Source organism: Hyposmocoma kahamanoa, unplaced genomic scaffold, assembly GCF_003589595.1.
Source record: "Hyposmocoma kahamanoa isolate Upper Pololo Valley unplaced genomic scaffold, ASM358959v1 160, whole genome shotgun sequence".
Classification (NCBI taxonomy): Eukaryota; Metazoa; Arthropoda; class Insecta; order Lepidoptera; family Cosmopterigidae; genus Hyposmocoma; species Hyposmocoma kahamanoa.
This window is the reverse complement of record NW_020653575.1, coordinates 1,908,292-1,924,153: the sequence shown is the minus strand read 5'-3', so window position 1 is coordinate 1,924,153 and position 15,862 is coordinate 1,908,292. Positions and strand designations below refer to the sequence as shown.

The 15,862-nt window shown below is 38.2% G+C and overlaps 1 protein-coding gene across 1 annotated transcript in view; it reads left to right on the top strand.

Moving 5' to 3' along the window:
- LOC113225449 (probable cytochrome P450 4s3) overlaps positions 1-15,617 on the top strand; it is a 26,152-nt gene extending 10,535 nt beyond the window's left edge. The window contains exons 2-10 of the mRNA XM_026457763.1: positions 267-373; positions 2,803-2,890; positions 3,064-3,249; positions 4,180-4,255; positions 4,524-4,791; positions 11,382-11,450; positions 12,849-13,020; positions 14,357-14,536; positions 15,404-15,617. Coding sequence (XP_026313548.1) covers positions 267-373; positions 2,803-2,890; positions 3,064-3,249; positions 4,180-4,255; positions 4,524-4,791; positions 11,382-11,450; positions 12,849-13,020; positions 14,357-14,536; positions 15,404-15,564 — 1,307 coding nt within the window. The 3' untranslated portion in view covers positions 15,565-15,617. The remainder of the gene's footprint in view (positions 1-266; positions 374-2,802; positions 2,891-3,063; positions 3,250-4,179; positions 4,256-4,523; positions 4,792-11,381; positions 11,451-12,848; positions 13,021-14,356; positions 14,537-15,403) is intronic.
- Positions 15,618-15,862: the final 245 nt, after the last annotated feature.

Genomic DNA, 15,862 nt, shown 5'->3' with positions numbered 1-15,862 from the left:
TTGGTTAAACATTCTGACATTCGATAAAACTTTAATATACATAATTTGTTTCATGTAGTTCGTATTATTTTTATGATTTTCTTGTGATAAAAGCACTTTTGACGTATAATCACATGTGGTTTTATTAAACCATATTTATGTGATTTAGACGTGAAAAAGTACTTTCATTTTTATTTTAACAGTTTTTGTTTTGTCCGAAAATTATCATGCATCCGGTGTAAGGATGATAGTTTAGTAATGTTTCACCACCACAGTTTAATTTTCAGAAATCCTCAACACACTGGAAGGTCTTTTAAACAAATATGGCGATTATTGCAAATTTTGGATTGGACCAAATCTTAATGTATGTGTGAAAAATGCAGGCGATATTAGAGTGAGTAAAAGTTAATGTAAGGAAACATAAAATAAATAAAGAATAGATAGGGTTTTATTCAACATATTATACAAATATTTATATAGAAAATCACATGATATTATACGCAGGTATTTATAAACTATGAGGTACTCTCGTTTCTATTGTGTTGTTGATGAAAAGGATAGACTTCCAGCATAGTGCTGTTTTGCAGTCTCTCAGTTTTACTCTCGGTAAGTTATCTTAGTCTAATATGTACCCTAGTTCTGTAGAGCTAGCACAACATGGCGCGACTTGCGCGAGAGGGATATAAAGCGCGACATAGGGGGAAGTGCCCTAGTGGCGGATCCCTAAGGTTATAAGACATTAAAGAAAAACATGATTCTAGGAATGTAGATTTATTTATCAATTAACAATATCAACAAATTTTAGAATCAAAATAAATGAACAAATGTACAATCTCTCCATAAACATGCTTAAAAATATAAATGAAACGTTGGTAACAAAAATGGCTACAGCTGCAAGTGGCACCTATTACCGTCTTAACTTCAAGCCCCCGACATCTATAAAACATCATGCACCGATCGCATATGTAGTTTTCTGAACATTCAGGGATGTCCGCACGTATCATGATCCCATCCACGGCAGCTGGAGCACTGTATCCAGGCATCGTCGTGGTCCTCTTAGCATGCTACATAAGTAGTCGTATTCCTCGAACGTAGAATGCTGTAATTTGGACCATATCAAGGCGAGAGTGAATAGACATTATTTAAGTTTGCATGCTACATCGTCGACCTCATCGTCACTTCCATCGTCCATCAGGTGAGATGGAAGTCAGATGCGCACTTATTTTTTCATGAAAAAAGTAGTTTCTATATTAGACATTTGAGTTTAACGGTTACATTTCCTTTGCTTTGTATCCACTCTTTCCTTTGGCCTTTATTCCTTTGGCCTTCACTCCTTTACTCTTTTGGGAAGCACCCTTTCTCTCTTGTTGCTAATCTCAACTATCTACCCAATTCTTTCTTTTTATCCCTAAGATTTTTTTCATTGTCTTTTTCTTCAACAGCAATTTGGTATGGCCATTGATCCCATTTTTCTTTCTTTTTCCTCTTTTTACGATGTACTGTTTTTTGATGATGAACTAGTTCCCTTTGTTCTTCTATCACCTAAAACATCATACAACAACTATTATAAAAATATAAATAAATACTTTCGAGAAAAACACATGTCTTTACTATCCGATGTTAAGGGACTACTTCTAGGGGCAAAAATTCTTTAAAAATTTACAATAACTTTTACAAACATCGAATACTTATACGAGTAGAACACTACGTAAAAAAACAATTGCCTTGAACACTTAAACTCAAAAACATCGCAGTAATACTCACCTTGATCTTGAGTGACGTAGAGAATTCCTGCCAAAAGCAAAAATCTACTGCCCCACCTGGACGTCGACGTCACTAACGCGAATCGAGAAGCCTCAGTTTTCTGAGGCGCTGTGGCGTAAAATACTTGGGCCTCATCCTGAACGGTCGCTGGGATTTCGAGGAGCACTTCCGGCGTGTGGTTCCCCGGATCGATATGGTGGCGGGTGCATTGCACCGGTTGCTGCCCAACCTAGGGGGCCGTTCGGAGGGAGGTCGCCGTTTATACGGTGGGGTGGTGCATCCGTGGCTCTGTATGGGGCGCCCGCCTGGTCACACCGACTGACGGGCGTCCGGCGTTGCAGAGCCATGCTCAATGGCGTGCAGCGCCGCATGGCCAAGGGGAGGACGTAGGTGCCCCCTCCTAGGTGCTGGGGGGGTTCCGGTGCGCAATCCTTCGCACTAGAGCACCCGAGAAGGCCACGGTGGAGTTTTAGCCGGTAGAAGAATAACCTCCCGCTGCCCCGCGGCGGAGAGGTATCTTAGGAGGATTTCCCCACGCAAAAAAAAAAAGAAAAAAGGATGCAACTTCGGTATTGTTACAAATGTTACAGTAACAAATATTCGTACTTCAAAAGTAACAAAACCGACAGTGTAAATAACGGCTTAATTGGTAATTTAATTCTCTTTAGTAACGTTTAGTAACTTTTGAAGCTAAATAAGCCAGTCTCATTTTTAAACCGGTATTATACAGCTTATAAACTGACGTTATCAGCGTAAAAGTGGTGATGCAATGCGTAAAGCCTATGCGAATACAAGATTTAATTTGATTTAAAATTAGTCAAATTTAGTTTTTTTATATGTACCTATATAATAGTAATCGTATATGACTAATGTAATAATATTTTTTTATATATGAAAACTGCATCCAAATGTATAATAATTATATACTTATTATCATTTAAAGTAATATTTTCGAAAAAAAATGTGAGTTACTCCACTTTTGTGCTGATAGCTTCAATTGCAAAATTACTGCATTTTCCACTAGTGCGTCGGTTGTATATGTTTATAATTATGTTTCAGCTGTTGTTAACGAGTAACCAACTTAACAAAAAAGGGCCTTTCTATGAAGAAATGAAGTCTTTTATTGGTTCCGGAATTTTATCTGGTGGTAAATATAATATTGCACAGGTGCACTTGAAAGGGTCTTTGATTTTGAAGGATATATATTTTTTGATATTATAAACACACAAGGCTTAGTCGACAAGGCGACCGGAGTAGTCATAGGTTCCTTTGTACACTGACAAATTACATAGAAAGTAATATTTTTCAACCCATATCCAGGCCCAAATTGGCGCAACCACAGAAAAATAGTGACACCATCATACAATAAGATATCAGTGCAAGTTTACTCAAAAGTATTCAACAAGGAGGCAAGAGAGTTGGCCACAGTTCTCGCCAACAAAAACCCAAAGACCACCTTCAATGTTTACTGTGACGTTGTACGTTTTACTACGCAATCTGTCTGCCGTGAGTAAATTTTTTTACTACCCTTCCGATATAACATGAATGTGCGTAAATTTAGACGAAATCGTAATTAGCGACGAATTCGATATTAAAGCTAATATTTATCTTCATCATTACAATCAACCAAAAGATTTCCATTTTTATATAAAAAGTGAACATTTTCAGATATTTTTGAGGATTCTTTTTTTATAAAAAATCAAGTGCGCCTTTGACCTTCACCTCACTTGACGGAAAGTGACGATAAGGTAGACGATGTAGCTGCGTACCTAAATAATGCTTATGCATCTACAAAAGGCCCAAGTTATAGGAATAAGTCTGCAGGCAGGACTTCCACTCCTTAGACGTTCCCTATATAAATGTAGAAGAGAAACGCTTAGTGCGAATCTTTGGAATATCCACAACATAGGAGTGGAACCCCAGCCTACGTCTAGTCCCCCGATGATGAAAAGAAAAGGAAATTATATCGTGCAATTCCATTTATTGTCTTCCTATTCAAAAGAAAAATACTCGTTGAGTTTGCAGTCCTTAATAAGTACCATAGCAACGACGTTAACTCCGGGGCGCTATACTCAGGGGGGTATACTGTCAAATAAGTAATGCTTAAGCTTCATTCGCATCATGCGTCCTTTAATCAGTCAGTAATTGTTTCGGACGGATGTTGAACGGAGGACGAGAGTACGGGTCCTGCACTAAGACGTGGACCAATTTAAAAAAAGGTCCGTTCAAAAATTCGAATCGAAGAATCGAGTGTCTACATTGTTAGCCGCTGGGCCAGTGACGTCGTCAATCAGAACCTTTTGTTATGCAAAGTCGATGATTACAAGCACAACAAAAATTGTCAATACAAATATTTTACTCGATTGACTCTGGAAGAGGTAGAAGAGTGAATCGAAACCGAACTCTACTTCGTCTGACATAAGTTTTATTTTACAGAAACGCTAATGGGATTGTCAAAAGAGGAGTCTAAAAATGTGAAAAGAATGGATGAAATTGTTGCATTAACCCAGTCGTATGTATTATTGCTGTAATTTCAAATAAATATTTATATGACCTTCATTTATTACTCTCGTGCGATTTTGGGTGTGATTTGTCGATGACTATGTATGTGTCCACGGCACCACTGTGTACACAGATCACCATGCTTTCTGGCCAAATCTGAGCACATTATTATATGTATTTGAGCATTATTTATGCCTTTTCTGATATTCAAATTCTAGAACCTATTCATCTTGTTCAAATATAATACAGTACTTAATATAATACTTTGTGTTTTTCAGAATGTACAACAATATATTCGAAAATATCGCGCACTGGTGGTTACGTATACCTGGTGTGAAAATTCTCACAGGTCGCTGTAATAAAGAAAAGTACTATATTAAGCTCATACAAGAGTTCACTTCAGATATTTTGGAGAGGAGGACAAGGGCGTTGAATGAAAGTGGAGGAACAATTGAAGAATATATGGGGATTGTTGATAGATTTATTTTGTCGGGAGAAGTCAGTGACCAAGATAAACGATTTGAAATATTTACACTCTTCACAACTGTAAGTAGGTAGTTTTAAATTATTACAAAATAATCTCCCCAGAAAATCATTATGTTAAGAGTGCCTACGTTTCGGAAAGTATTGCCACCTAACTATTTCTGCCGCCAAGAAGTAACGGGGTTCTGGTGAAATACAGTCACATAAGACAAGGTCTACTTTATGTCTCAGGGTCACGAGCGCTGTCAATGGCAGTGCTTCTCAGATCTATCGTCTGTTAGACTACTGGTACTTTTGAAATTGTATGAAAATAACTTTTTTTTAAATTGACCAATTTTTTCTTCCCGTACAATAAAATGATCCCTTCATAAAACTGAGTCGCTTAGTACAAAAAAAATTTTTTTCAATTTTATATAAACTCACGCTTGACCAAAAAGTTAACTATGCCAAAATTGTTGTCACAAAAAAGACGTAAGCAATGGTTCCTAAGGTAGTTTCCCTCTATATCCTATGGTTTCGGATTTCCCCATACTGTCCCATTAAAAAAAAGCACGGTTTATGGTATATATGGTATATATTATGAATCATAATTTAGATGTAATAATCTCAGTACAGAGTACTAAAAAAACTGACCTCAAAAGTACGTGGAATTACGTCTATTTGCTAAGTTTTATTGAAATATCCCCTAGTTCGCCATTATACAGGACTTGACACTGGAGATAATAAAAATCGGTTCTCAATATTCAAAGTATGTTGCGAGAAAAACGCCTTGAATTGGAGAAATAGCAAAATCAAACATTAAAATAATTGCTGCTTATAATAAAATTTAGGCGCTATTTATAAAAATGCATCTTCATGCGTGAACAGCCACCCTTAGAGGTGGATGATTTTTTTCAAAATGAAATGGGATCACTATGGAAGTACCCCCTTTCCAACAAAAAAAGAATCATGAAAATCGGTTCACAAATACCGGAGTTATCGCGTAACACACATATAAAAAAAAGAACATAGAGTCGAATTGAGAACCTCCTCCTTTTTTGAAGTCGGTTAAAAATCGATACAAAGAAATGTCATGAAATCATTGTCAAAGTGTGAATACAGCAGCTTGATTTCGATTGCCTCTTGATTTGATGGGCTGCCCGATCGGATCGATTCCGACTTGAATTAAAATCAGGGCCCAGGTGTGCTAAACCTTTTATTTCTACGGAATTTTAAAAGGTTCCCATTTTCTAAAATTTTAATTATCTATTATTAAAAAAATACCAATAAACAAAAACTCAACAATCTAACAGACGCACTTCGGAGACAAGAAAAGATTCGAACTCGAGAACTGAAGCACGAATGACGTCTGACATCTGACATGACATATGACACGATTAAATGGTGATACAAAAAATGTTTTGGATCCTGTAGTAGATATAAATATGTTGTGGGTATTTAGAAATAAATATGCATGTGAGTTAATAAACCAGTCGTATGTCATCAGTTGTTTAATTTGGACACATACATTACTACATGGTGTCAGGTGTGGTTTTAAAACGCGTAATTGTGCATAAAAGTGTTTAAAAGTGTTCATATTTAGTGTACATTAACAATGACGGATAAAACTGTGCGCACGGCCGGCGTGTATGCTGCGATACAGCAGCCGGCGCCTTTGCAACAAGAGGGCAATATAACGACGAACTGGCGAGAATGGAAAATGGCGTTTGAATATTTTTTAATTGCCTCAGACAAGGACGCTGTAACGAGCAAAGAGAAATGTGCACTATTCATGCATATCATAGGAAAACACGGACGAGAAATCTATGAGGAGTTAGATATTACCGAAGCCGAAAAGTCGAATTACGAAGTGTTGTGCAAAAAATTTAATGATTATTGCGATCCACAGAAAAATATTAACTACGAGAGGCACATATTTTTTGAGACTTATCAGAATGACCTCACTTTTGACAAATTCTTAGGAGTTTTGAAAATAAAAAGTAAAAGTTGCGGTTTCGACAGTTTAAAAAATAGTCTTATATTAACTCAGCTTATTCGAGGACTAAAGGATGTTCAAATGCGAGAAAAATTATTAGCAAAATCGTCGCTCGGCTTAGAAGAAGCGGTGATTTGGTGTCGAGCGGCAGAGCGAGCGGGACAACAAGCGGCCGGTTGCAGCGCGCAGCACGGCACTAGCAGCGCCGGCGCCGTGGAGCGCTTATGGCGCGACGGTGCACGGATGGCGGTGGGTGCGCCAGCGCCCCGAGGCCGTTGGCGCGGCGGCCGCGGCGGTCGCGGCGGGATGGCGCGGCGAGCACCTCCACAGCAGGCGGCACGGCAATATTCGAATAATGTGTGTAGTAAGTGTGAGTTAAGGCATAGTGAGAATGCTCGTTGCCCGGCATCGGGAGTGGCGTGTTATCGGTGTGATCGGGTCGGTCATTTTGCGAAATGCTGTCGTGTGCGGCCCGTACAGTCGCACGCGCGCGAGTTGCTCGGAGACGATGGCGGTGATGACGACGACGGCGTTAGCGGGGACGGTTGTGGTGAGCTTATTTTGTACAATATTAACATTGATGCGTCTGACTGTACAGAGTCATGGACAGAAACGATTAGTGTTGATGGCGTGTATGTAGATTTTAAATTGGACAGTGGCGCGGACGCTACGGTAATGTCGTTGCGTTCCTACGAAAAGGCCGGGTTCGATAGAAAAAATCTTTTAAAATGTCATACTATACTTAGAGAAATTAGTAAACAACGATTACCGGTAGTGGGTTATTTTAATGCGTCATTAGTCTGTAATAATGAAAAAAAACGGTGCAAAAAGTTTATGTTTTACAAGTAAATTGTAATAATTTGTTAGGCTTGAGAGCATGTATAAATTTGAAACTTATTGCTCGAACGAGTACGAGTAATGATATCGGTTTGAAAATTAATAAAATTGAAATTGACCAGTCTGTGTTCGTTGGCGTTGGTTGTTTGCCCACTGTATGTAAAATAGAAATAGATAAGTCGGTGTCACCCGTGGTGAACTGTTCGCGAAAAATACCCTTGAAACTGCGTCCTCGTTTAAAGGAAGAATTAGACAACATGGTAAAGCTGGGGGTGATAGCGAGAGAAGATGGCCCTACGGACTGGGTTTCAAACATTGTAGTGGTCGAAAAGTCACATAATAGATTACGAATATGTTTGGATCCTAGACATCTGAATAAAGCGGTGAAGCGTAGTCACTTCCTACTGCCAACTCTTGATGAGATTGTGAGTAACCTTGCAGGCGCTAAATTCTTTTCAAAATGTGATGCGAAAAATGGATTTTGGATGTTACGTTTAGACGAAGAAAGTTCAAAACTTTGCACATTTTCTACACCAGAGGGTAGGTTTAGGTTTTTAAGAATGCCATTTGGAATCAATTGCGCGCCTGAAATATTTCACAATGAAATGCATAAAATCTTTAAAATGGAGGGTGTAGAAGTTTATTGTGACGATTTATTGATCTGGGGAAAAACAGAAAAACAACATGATGACAGGTTAAAAGAGGTGATGAGAAGAGCTTTGCTGAACGGTATTAAGTTTAATAAAAATAAATGTGTGTTCAAGGCGTCTGAAATTACGTTTCTAGGTCACAGTTTCAATGCAAGGGGTATGAAACCAGAGAACAGTCGAGTAAAGGCAATAGTAGACTTGCCAAAACCGGCCGAGAAAAAGGAGCTAGAGCGATTTTTAGGAGTCACTAACTACCTATCAAGATTCATACCCAATTACTCGGATATATCAGCTCCGTTGCGAAATTTGCTAGGAAAAAATGTCCATTTCGAGTGGCTTAATATTCATGACAAAGCGTTCAACGAGTTAAAGTCAAAAATTAGTAGCAGTCCGGTGTTGAGGTACTACTCGCCGCATGAGCCCGTATGCGTGTCGGTGGATGCGAGTGCGCGCGGGCTGGGCGCGTGCCTCATGCAGGACGGGCGGCCCGTCGCCTACGCGGCCCGCACGCTCGCGCCTGCGGAGACGCGCTGGGCGCAAATAGAAAAGGAGCTGCTAGCTGTGGTTTTCGGTTGCACTCGCTTTCACCAATACATATATGGACATGACGTGATCACTGTCGAAAGCGACCATAAGCCTCTGGAAGCTATCATGAAAAAACCGCTTAACGAAACACCGGCACGACTACAACGCATGCTTTTAAAATTGCAACATTATAATATTGATCTCCGTTACAAGCCCGGGAAAGAGATGTTCATCGCGGACACTTTGTCGCGAGCGCCGAGCGAAGCGGGCTCGTACAGTGACGTGTTTCAAGATGTGGTAGTGCACGTAAACATGTTATACGATAACGTTGAGGCGACGCCCGAAATGTTAAGTAAAATAAAAGAGGACACTACGAGGGATCCCGTATTGCTGGCGGTCTGCGAATACTACCGCAACGGGTGGCCCCACAATAAAAGACAGGTTAAAGATTTTGTGAAACCGTACTGGGACGTCCATGAAGAACTTCACGAAGTGAAGGGTATTTTATTTAGAAATGAGCGAATAGTGATACCGGCGTCGTTACGTAAAGAGATGGTGCGCCGCGTCCACGAGGGCCACCTGGGGGTGGACAAGTGTCAGAGGCGTGCGCGCGGAGTGATGTGGTGGCCGGGCATGTCGCGAGACGTGGAGCGCGCCGTGCTCGCCTGCGAGACGTGCCAGCGACATCGCGCAGCGCCTGCACGCGAGCCGCTGCAGCCACATGCGGTACCCGAGCTGCCATGGGAAGTACTCGCAGGTGACATTTTCGAATTTAGAGGAAAACAATATTTGCTCGTAGTAGATTATTTTTCTAAATTTGTTGAAATTAGTCATTTAGGTAATCTACAAAGTAGCACCGTAATTGAATCACTAAAACAGATGTTCAGCCGACACGGCATACCAAAAAAAATTATCACTGACAATGGCACGCAATTTACGTCATCAGAGTTTAAGACGTTTTGTAAACTGTGGGAATTTATTCACGTCACCAGTTCACCGATGTACCCGAGATCAAATGGACTTGCAGAACGCAACGTACGTACTGTAAAAGGGTTAATGTCAAAGGCCTACGAAACTGGCGAGGATTGGTACTTGGCGTTATTAAATTTTAGAAATTCGCCTGTGACAGGAGAAATATACTCTCCTGCTCAGTTGCTTATGAGTCGAAATTTGAAAACACGGTTACCAGCAACGGAGGAAACATTAAAACCGCACACAATTGATCGTCGTATTTTTAAAGATGACAGATCTGCAAGAATAAATAAATATAAATTAAATTACGACCGTGGGACTAAAACATTGTCTAAATTAAAACCAAACGATACGGTACGCCTTAAGCAAAATAAAGTTTGGGTTAAATCACGCATAGTTGACCACGCACAAGATGGTCGTTCATATTGGCTTCGAACAGAGGACGGCGGACTTTACAGACGAAACCGCCAGCACATATTAAAAGTTCCAAATCAAACACAGGAACAAAACTATCAACCCGCAGCTAACCGTACACGCGGGTATTTAGACTGGGAACAGTTTCAGGGTACGGCGCACCCGGAGCCCGACGGCGCAGTGGCCAGGCCCGATGCGCAGCCCTCTGCTTCGAATAACGAGTATGTTACTCGAAGTGGCAGAGTGGTACGACCGCCCCTGCGTTATTAAGTAGTTTTAACTGGAATTGCCAATAAGTAGGTATTTATAATGATTATTCTAATAGTATTTTTCTTTCTTTTTTTTTGTTAGTTAACTGTGCTTATATGTTTAACTAGTTAGCAAAGATTATGTTTTAAGTAGGTAAGATAACTTCCTCTTTGTTCACTTTTATGTCGCGTAGTAGGCACTATTTTGTTTGTTGTTTTTCTAATATTAGTGTTAGACTGTAAAGTAACGATTGAATGCTAAGTAATGTACTTAAAATATTAATAATAGAAGAGAGAGAGAGAACCAGTAATGTATTGCAAGTATGTCGCATAGAAATAACACGGGCATGTATGAAAGTAACAATAAACTTATTATGTATAAATTATACCTATTATGTATAATCAAATTATGTTATATATAAGAAGGGAGATGTAGTAGATATAAATATGTTGTGGGTATTTAGAAATAAATATGCATGTGAGTTAATAAACCAGTCGTATGTCATCAGTTGTTTAATTTGGACACATACATTACTACAGATCCCGATCGTGTTACCAGTGTCATAAAATTATTTACGACCTTAAACATAGTCTTTTATAACGGTTATTATATTAAACTAAAACAATGATATTATACTTTGATGCTCACTGAACTAAAATAAGTAAAAATATATATTATGTTGCAAAATATGAATTGTTTTAAGTTGTATCAAAATATAGCTTGAAAAGAGTTCTAGAGATTAAAGGTCTATCAACTCGCGGCGCCGCCCGCCGGGACGGGCCCGCAGTTCATACAAACTAGCACGCCCCTGATGTGTGTGGATAGTCCTTTATTATCCGTCTAAAATAGGAAACTACCATTTGAAATGTACTTTTTTTTTTGCTCTGTTAACTGTTTTGCTTTGTTTAGATTTTGGGCATCTAATTACGATTCATACCTTATTATGGTAAAGATAACGCTTTTCCAAGTCTACGTGCAGTCTTTTGGCTGACTTTACGCATATAAATGTTGCCCTTTATGCTTTGTTTTAGAGTCAAGAAGCTTCGGCAAAGTTAGCTTCAGCAGTTCTGTTATTCTTAGCCCACTTACCGGAATGGCAAGTAAGAATCTTTGATACAGACTTGTTTTCTATTTTATTCCGCTGTTTTGTTTCCCAATGGGAAAGCTTCAACACTCTGTTCTGTTAGAGAGCTGCCTGTCAGTCAAATAAGAACAATGTTTCTTTAGTTTATTTATTATTTTATTGTTGCTATTACGATACATTTTTACTAAACTTACCCATTATTTCTATAGCAATAAGTCTCTACAGATATCTATGAAATTGGTTAATGGAATATAATGGAGGCACTGATAATATTTTCAATTTTGAAAAAATGAAACGCCTGTCTTTAAAGACGTTCTAGCAGCGCAATGCGTAGTTTTCTATACAAAACGCCTGACAGTTTTGTCCACCGAGGAGGATGTTCATCGCGAAGTTGTCTTGCATAGTAACATACTGTAAATAAAAAAAAAAAAACCCTTTCAATTTTATATAAATCGAGTTTTTAGAGAGTAAGTTCTATGATTAGATGGGGCAGTAAATAAAGGTAAACAATAATTCCACAGCGTGTCAACCCCGTCTAGCGCACGTCTAGTGCGTAATCGCAAGCGTCTAACCCGACCTTAGAGGATGGAAAAAAAATAAAAGCACCGACATCCCCGAAGGACATAATCGATTAGACTTTTTGAATGTAGGTCGCATATCTCGCCATCGACACTGTTTTACCAAAATGTGACCTCTTACATGACTAAATATGGTAATAACTCGGTATTAACCTAATAACTAAACGACTTCTGGCAACTTCCATTCATGATTACCGACTCACACGCCCGCGCGCAATTTGGTTTTGGAGAGTCCGCCAATAACGTTGGTTCGCTAAAGTCTTTCATGTGCGCGCGTCCTTTCTCCTATGTATTATTATGGTTTTACATCGTAGTTTTTGTAAATATCTGTGTGCCCCATTGTTACCAATAAATAACCATAGTACTTTACCATCTGATTTATTTTATTTAGCCTGGTTAAAAGTATTGGAATATTTCTACGTTTTAAAAGTAGAAAACTTACGCCCACACCCCGAGTTATGGCCTGTGGATTTGCTACACCAAGCAAGTGAGCGATTTATTGCTTGTGTACCTAAACTAAATTAGTGTAGGAAGTATTATCACAAACACGATATAGATAAGATCGTAGAATTTCGTCATTGTTGGCAATGTAGCAAATTATATGTTACTTAAATTAAACCGTTGAGTATACAATTGTTACTGTTGTTTCCGGGTATTGTAGTGTGGTCGGTTAACCCTAATTATGTAATTTGTATCTTGAACACTGTACAATACAATACAAATGCTTATTATTATATCAAAATATAAAGACAAACACGAGGTAATAAACTGGGTATGGGTAATAGGCGACAATGAAAGTAGCAATCTCCTAACATAGTATGTGAATCTTATTACAGCAAAAAGTATACAACGAAATCATGGACGTCCTAGGAACAGACGAAGACGTGACCGAGGATCATTTGAAGCAACTGCACAGCCTTGATTTGGTGTACAAGGAGGCACTTAGATATCTCTCTATTGCTGCATTTATACAGAGGAGTGTGGAAAAAGAAATTACTATAAATGAAGGTACGCAGTCGCGCACGCACACACAAATGAGCATGCAAACACAGACGCGCAAACGCACAAAACCGACCAACTCACTCGTAACCTACACAACCACGGAAACTTACACAAACGCAAGAGCATGCGCACGCCTTTTAATAAACAAACATACAACAACGCACTCAGTTTGCCGATTTTAAAAAGGTAAACCAATAGTCCAGTGGGTGACTTTTATTTCTAGGTTGGACTCCTGTCTATGTTTCAATTCTTTATTGTAATGTAGGAGTTACATTATAAACGTTATTATTAATTAAATCAGTTACGCTAGATCAATCGCATTGCTGAGCAAAATTACCAATCATACATATATAAACCATATTATTAGCAAACTGTATGTACTAAGCATGTTGTATTATTATTATGGCAAATAAAATTTTCTTATTATTATAATATAAAATATCAAATACGACGCTACTCAAACACTCTTCTGCCTCCTGATTGGTTAAAATATAAGAGGTACTTGGCCAATCACGGACACTTTTATTCTATCTCTTTGGTTTTTTGTTTTGCAGCATTTGTTTGGCTTTCGTTTGAATTTGTTGTCGTGGATTGTTAAGAAAATGTAGGGTCACCTGTCCAACAATGAAACACTCGTACACCAACAATGAAATACCGCGATAGTTTGAAAATCCGACGTTATCAAATAGTGCAGAACAGGATGCGCTCGTGCAATTTTCGTCGTTTTCTTACTTAATTAAAAAATCCCGTATTGCTAAATATTGCTTAGTATTTTTTGATTTACCTGTTTCACTGTTGAATATAAGGTGTTTTATTGTGTACATACCTGTGGACACAATGAAACATTTCCCATTTAAAAAAATAAACCTTATTAAAGATTATTATTAATACAAATATGAGAAGATTATCTATAAACTGTGTAAGAAATCTGTTTGAGACATTCGATGCTCAATTAAGTTGGCTATCTGTGTAAAAAAATTATCCTTGACTTTAAAAATAACAGAACCATGAATGTTTGAAATTTTGGTGTTTTATTGTTGGACATGTGACCCTGCATTAATTTTTTAATGATTATCAGATTGTAAACCACCATGATATTCAATGTTTTTTTGTGAAATTACTCCACTAGTTTGTTATAACTATTAATAATTATAACAAATATACATTAAATATTGGTTGAGTTTGTATAGATTAACCACTGAAAAATTCAGCTGTTCTATTTATTTTTGTCGATTATTAGTACAATTATCGAACCCCGAATTTCTTCTCCCTGTCTGAGAGGTCGGAAAAGTATTAAGTATAAAATCTATGATTATAATAATAATATTTTTCTTCCCTTCAGGAAAATTGACGTTACCAGTTGGTACAGCAGTAATTATATCGATTCATATGCTACATCGGGACCTCTGTCACTGGGAAGAACCAAACAAAGTGAAGCCAGAGAGATTTCTGCCCGAGAACGTGAAGCAACGAGATCCTAATGCTTTTGTGCCGTTTAGCTTGGGTGCTATGGACTGTTTAGGTAGGTAGTCTATTTTTTTTAAAGGAAAGCTGGAAAAAATATTTCTAGTAGTTTCTATCTTTATCCTGAACAGACAAACGCAGTGAAGATTTCTGTTTGTATACGATATAGTTGAAATATAGGTATAAGTTACAATACAATCGTAGATCATTATGCGACATGTAGCACGTGATTGTAAATATTTTCTTGAACACAGTCAAGGTTAAATCGTACAACACATCTGCTATTTGAAAAAAAATTCAACACAGTGCAGCCATTTTGCACGATTTAACCTACACGGGATTGTTGTAGTAGCAACGTAATTTGTAAGTAGCAGTAGAGCTCCTTGTGAAAGAGTTCGTCCAGGGAAGTGCTGCCACCTTATCTATTTCTGCCGCCAAGCAGTAATGTCAGCATTAGTGTGTTCCGGTTTTGAAATTATAGGCACATGGGACTTGTCAACTTATGTCACAGGGTGACGGGCACAGTGGCAGTGCCCTCTCAGATCTTCATAATTTAAAGTCCCAAGTGACACTACAACTGGTTATGGACAGACGTGTAGTTTACCATCAGGCACAATGCGCTTGTGCGTCCCGCCCGTCACTTGATTTTAAAACAAAAAATATTTTTTCTTCCATTTGTTTTCTCCAATTTGCTTCAACATGAAATACAATATATGATTGGAATACAATAAAAATAAGTTATGTCCGTTAGTGGACAACCTGTCCAAAAACATTTCAAACTAAATATTTCTCTAAAAAAAAAAAAATTTTCTATCTAGTTATAGTTACAGGTACAAAATTACATCAGTGGCTGCCGTTTGAGGCATTGTGCCTAGAGTTTTGACAACATATTCTTTCGAGTAAACGGTGAAACACATAATTTCAGGTAGAGTCTACGCTACATCTCTTATAAAAACCTTTGTCGTCCAAACACTAAGGCGAGTTCAGTTGGAAGCAGATGGAAACATTGAAGATTTAGAACTCCACGTTGCCATCTCAGTGAAGTTCGCGAAGGGATACAACTTGAGAGCTCGACCACGTACTTGATCTCGACTTGAGAGTTAAGGGTTGTAGATTGCAGGTTGTTTAATTAATGTAGTGTCAAATTTACGGGATAATTTTGCCAAAACAATGAAACAAATGGATTGTTGTGTACAATAAACGCATTTTTCTTAAAATTTATATATTTTTATTATCTCATTCTTGACCGTTGCCACTAATAATACATAAATTGTTAAATGGGCCGTTGATAAATGGGCGTTATATCACTTTTAAATATCAACTCTCGTTTGCACTAAAATCACAAATTACAAAGCTGAAAAGCTTCGTAATTTGTGATTTCACA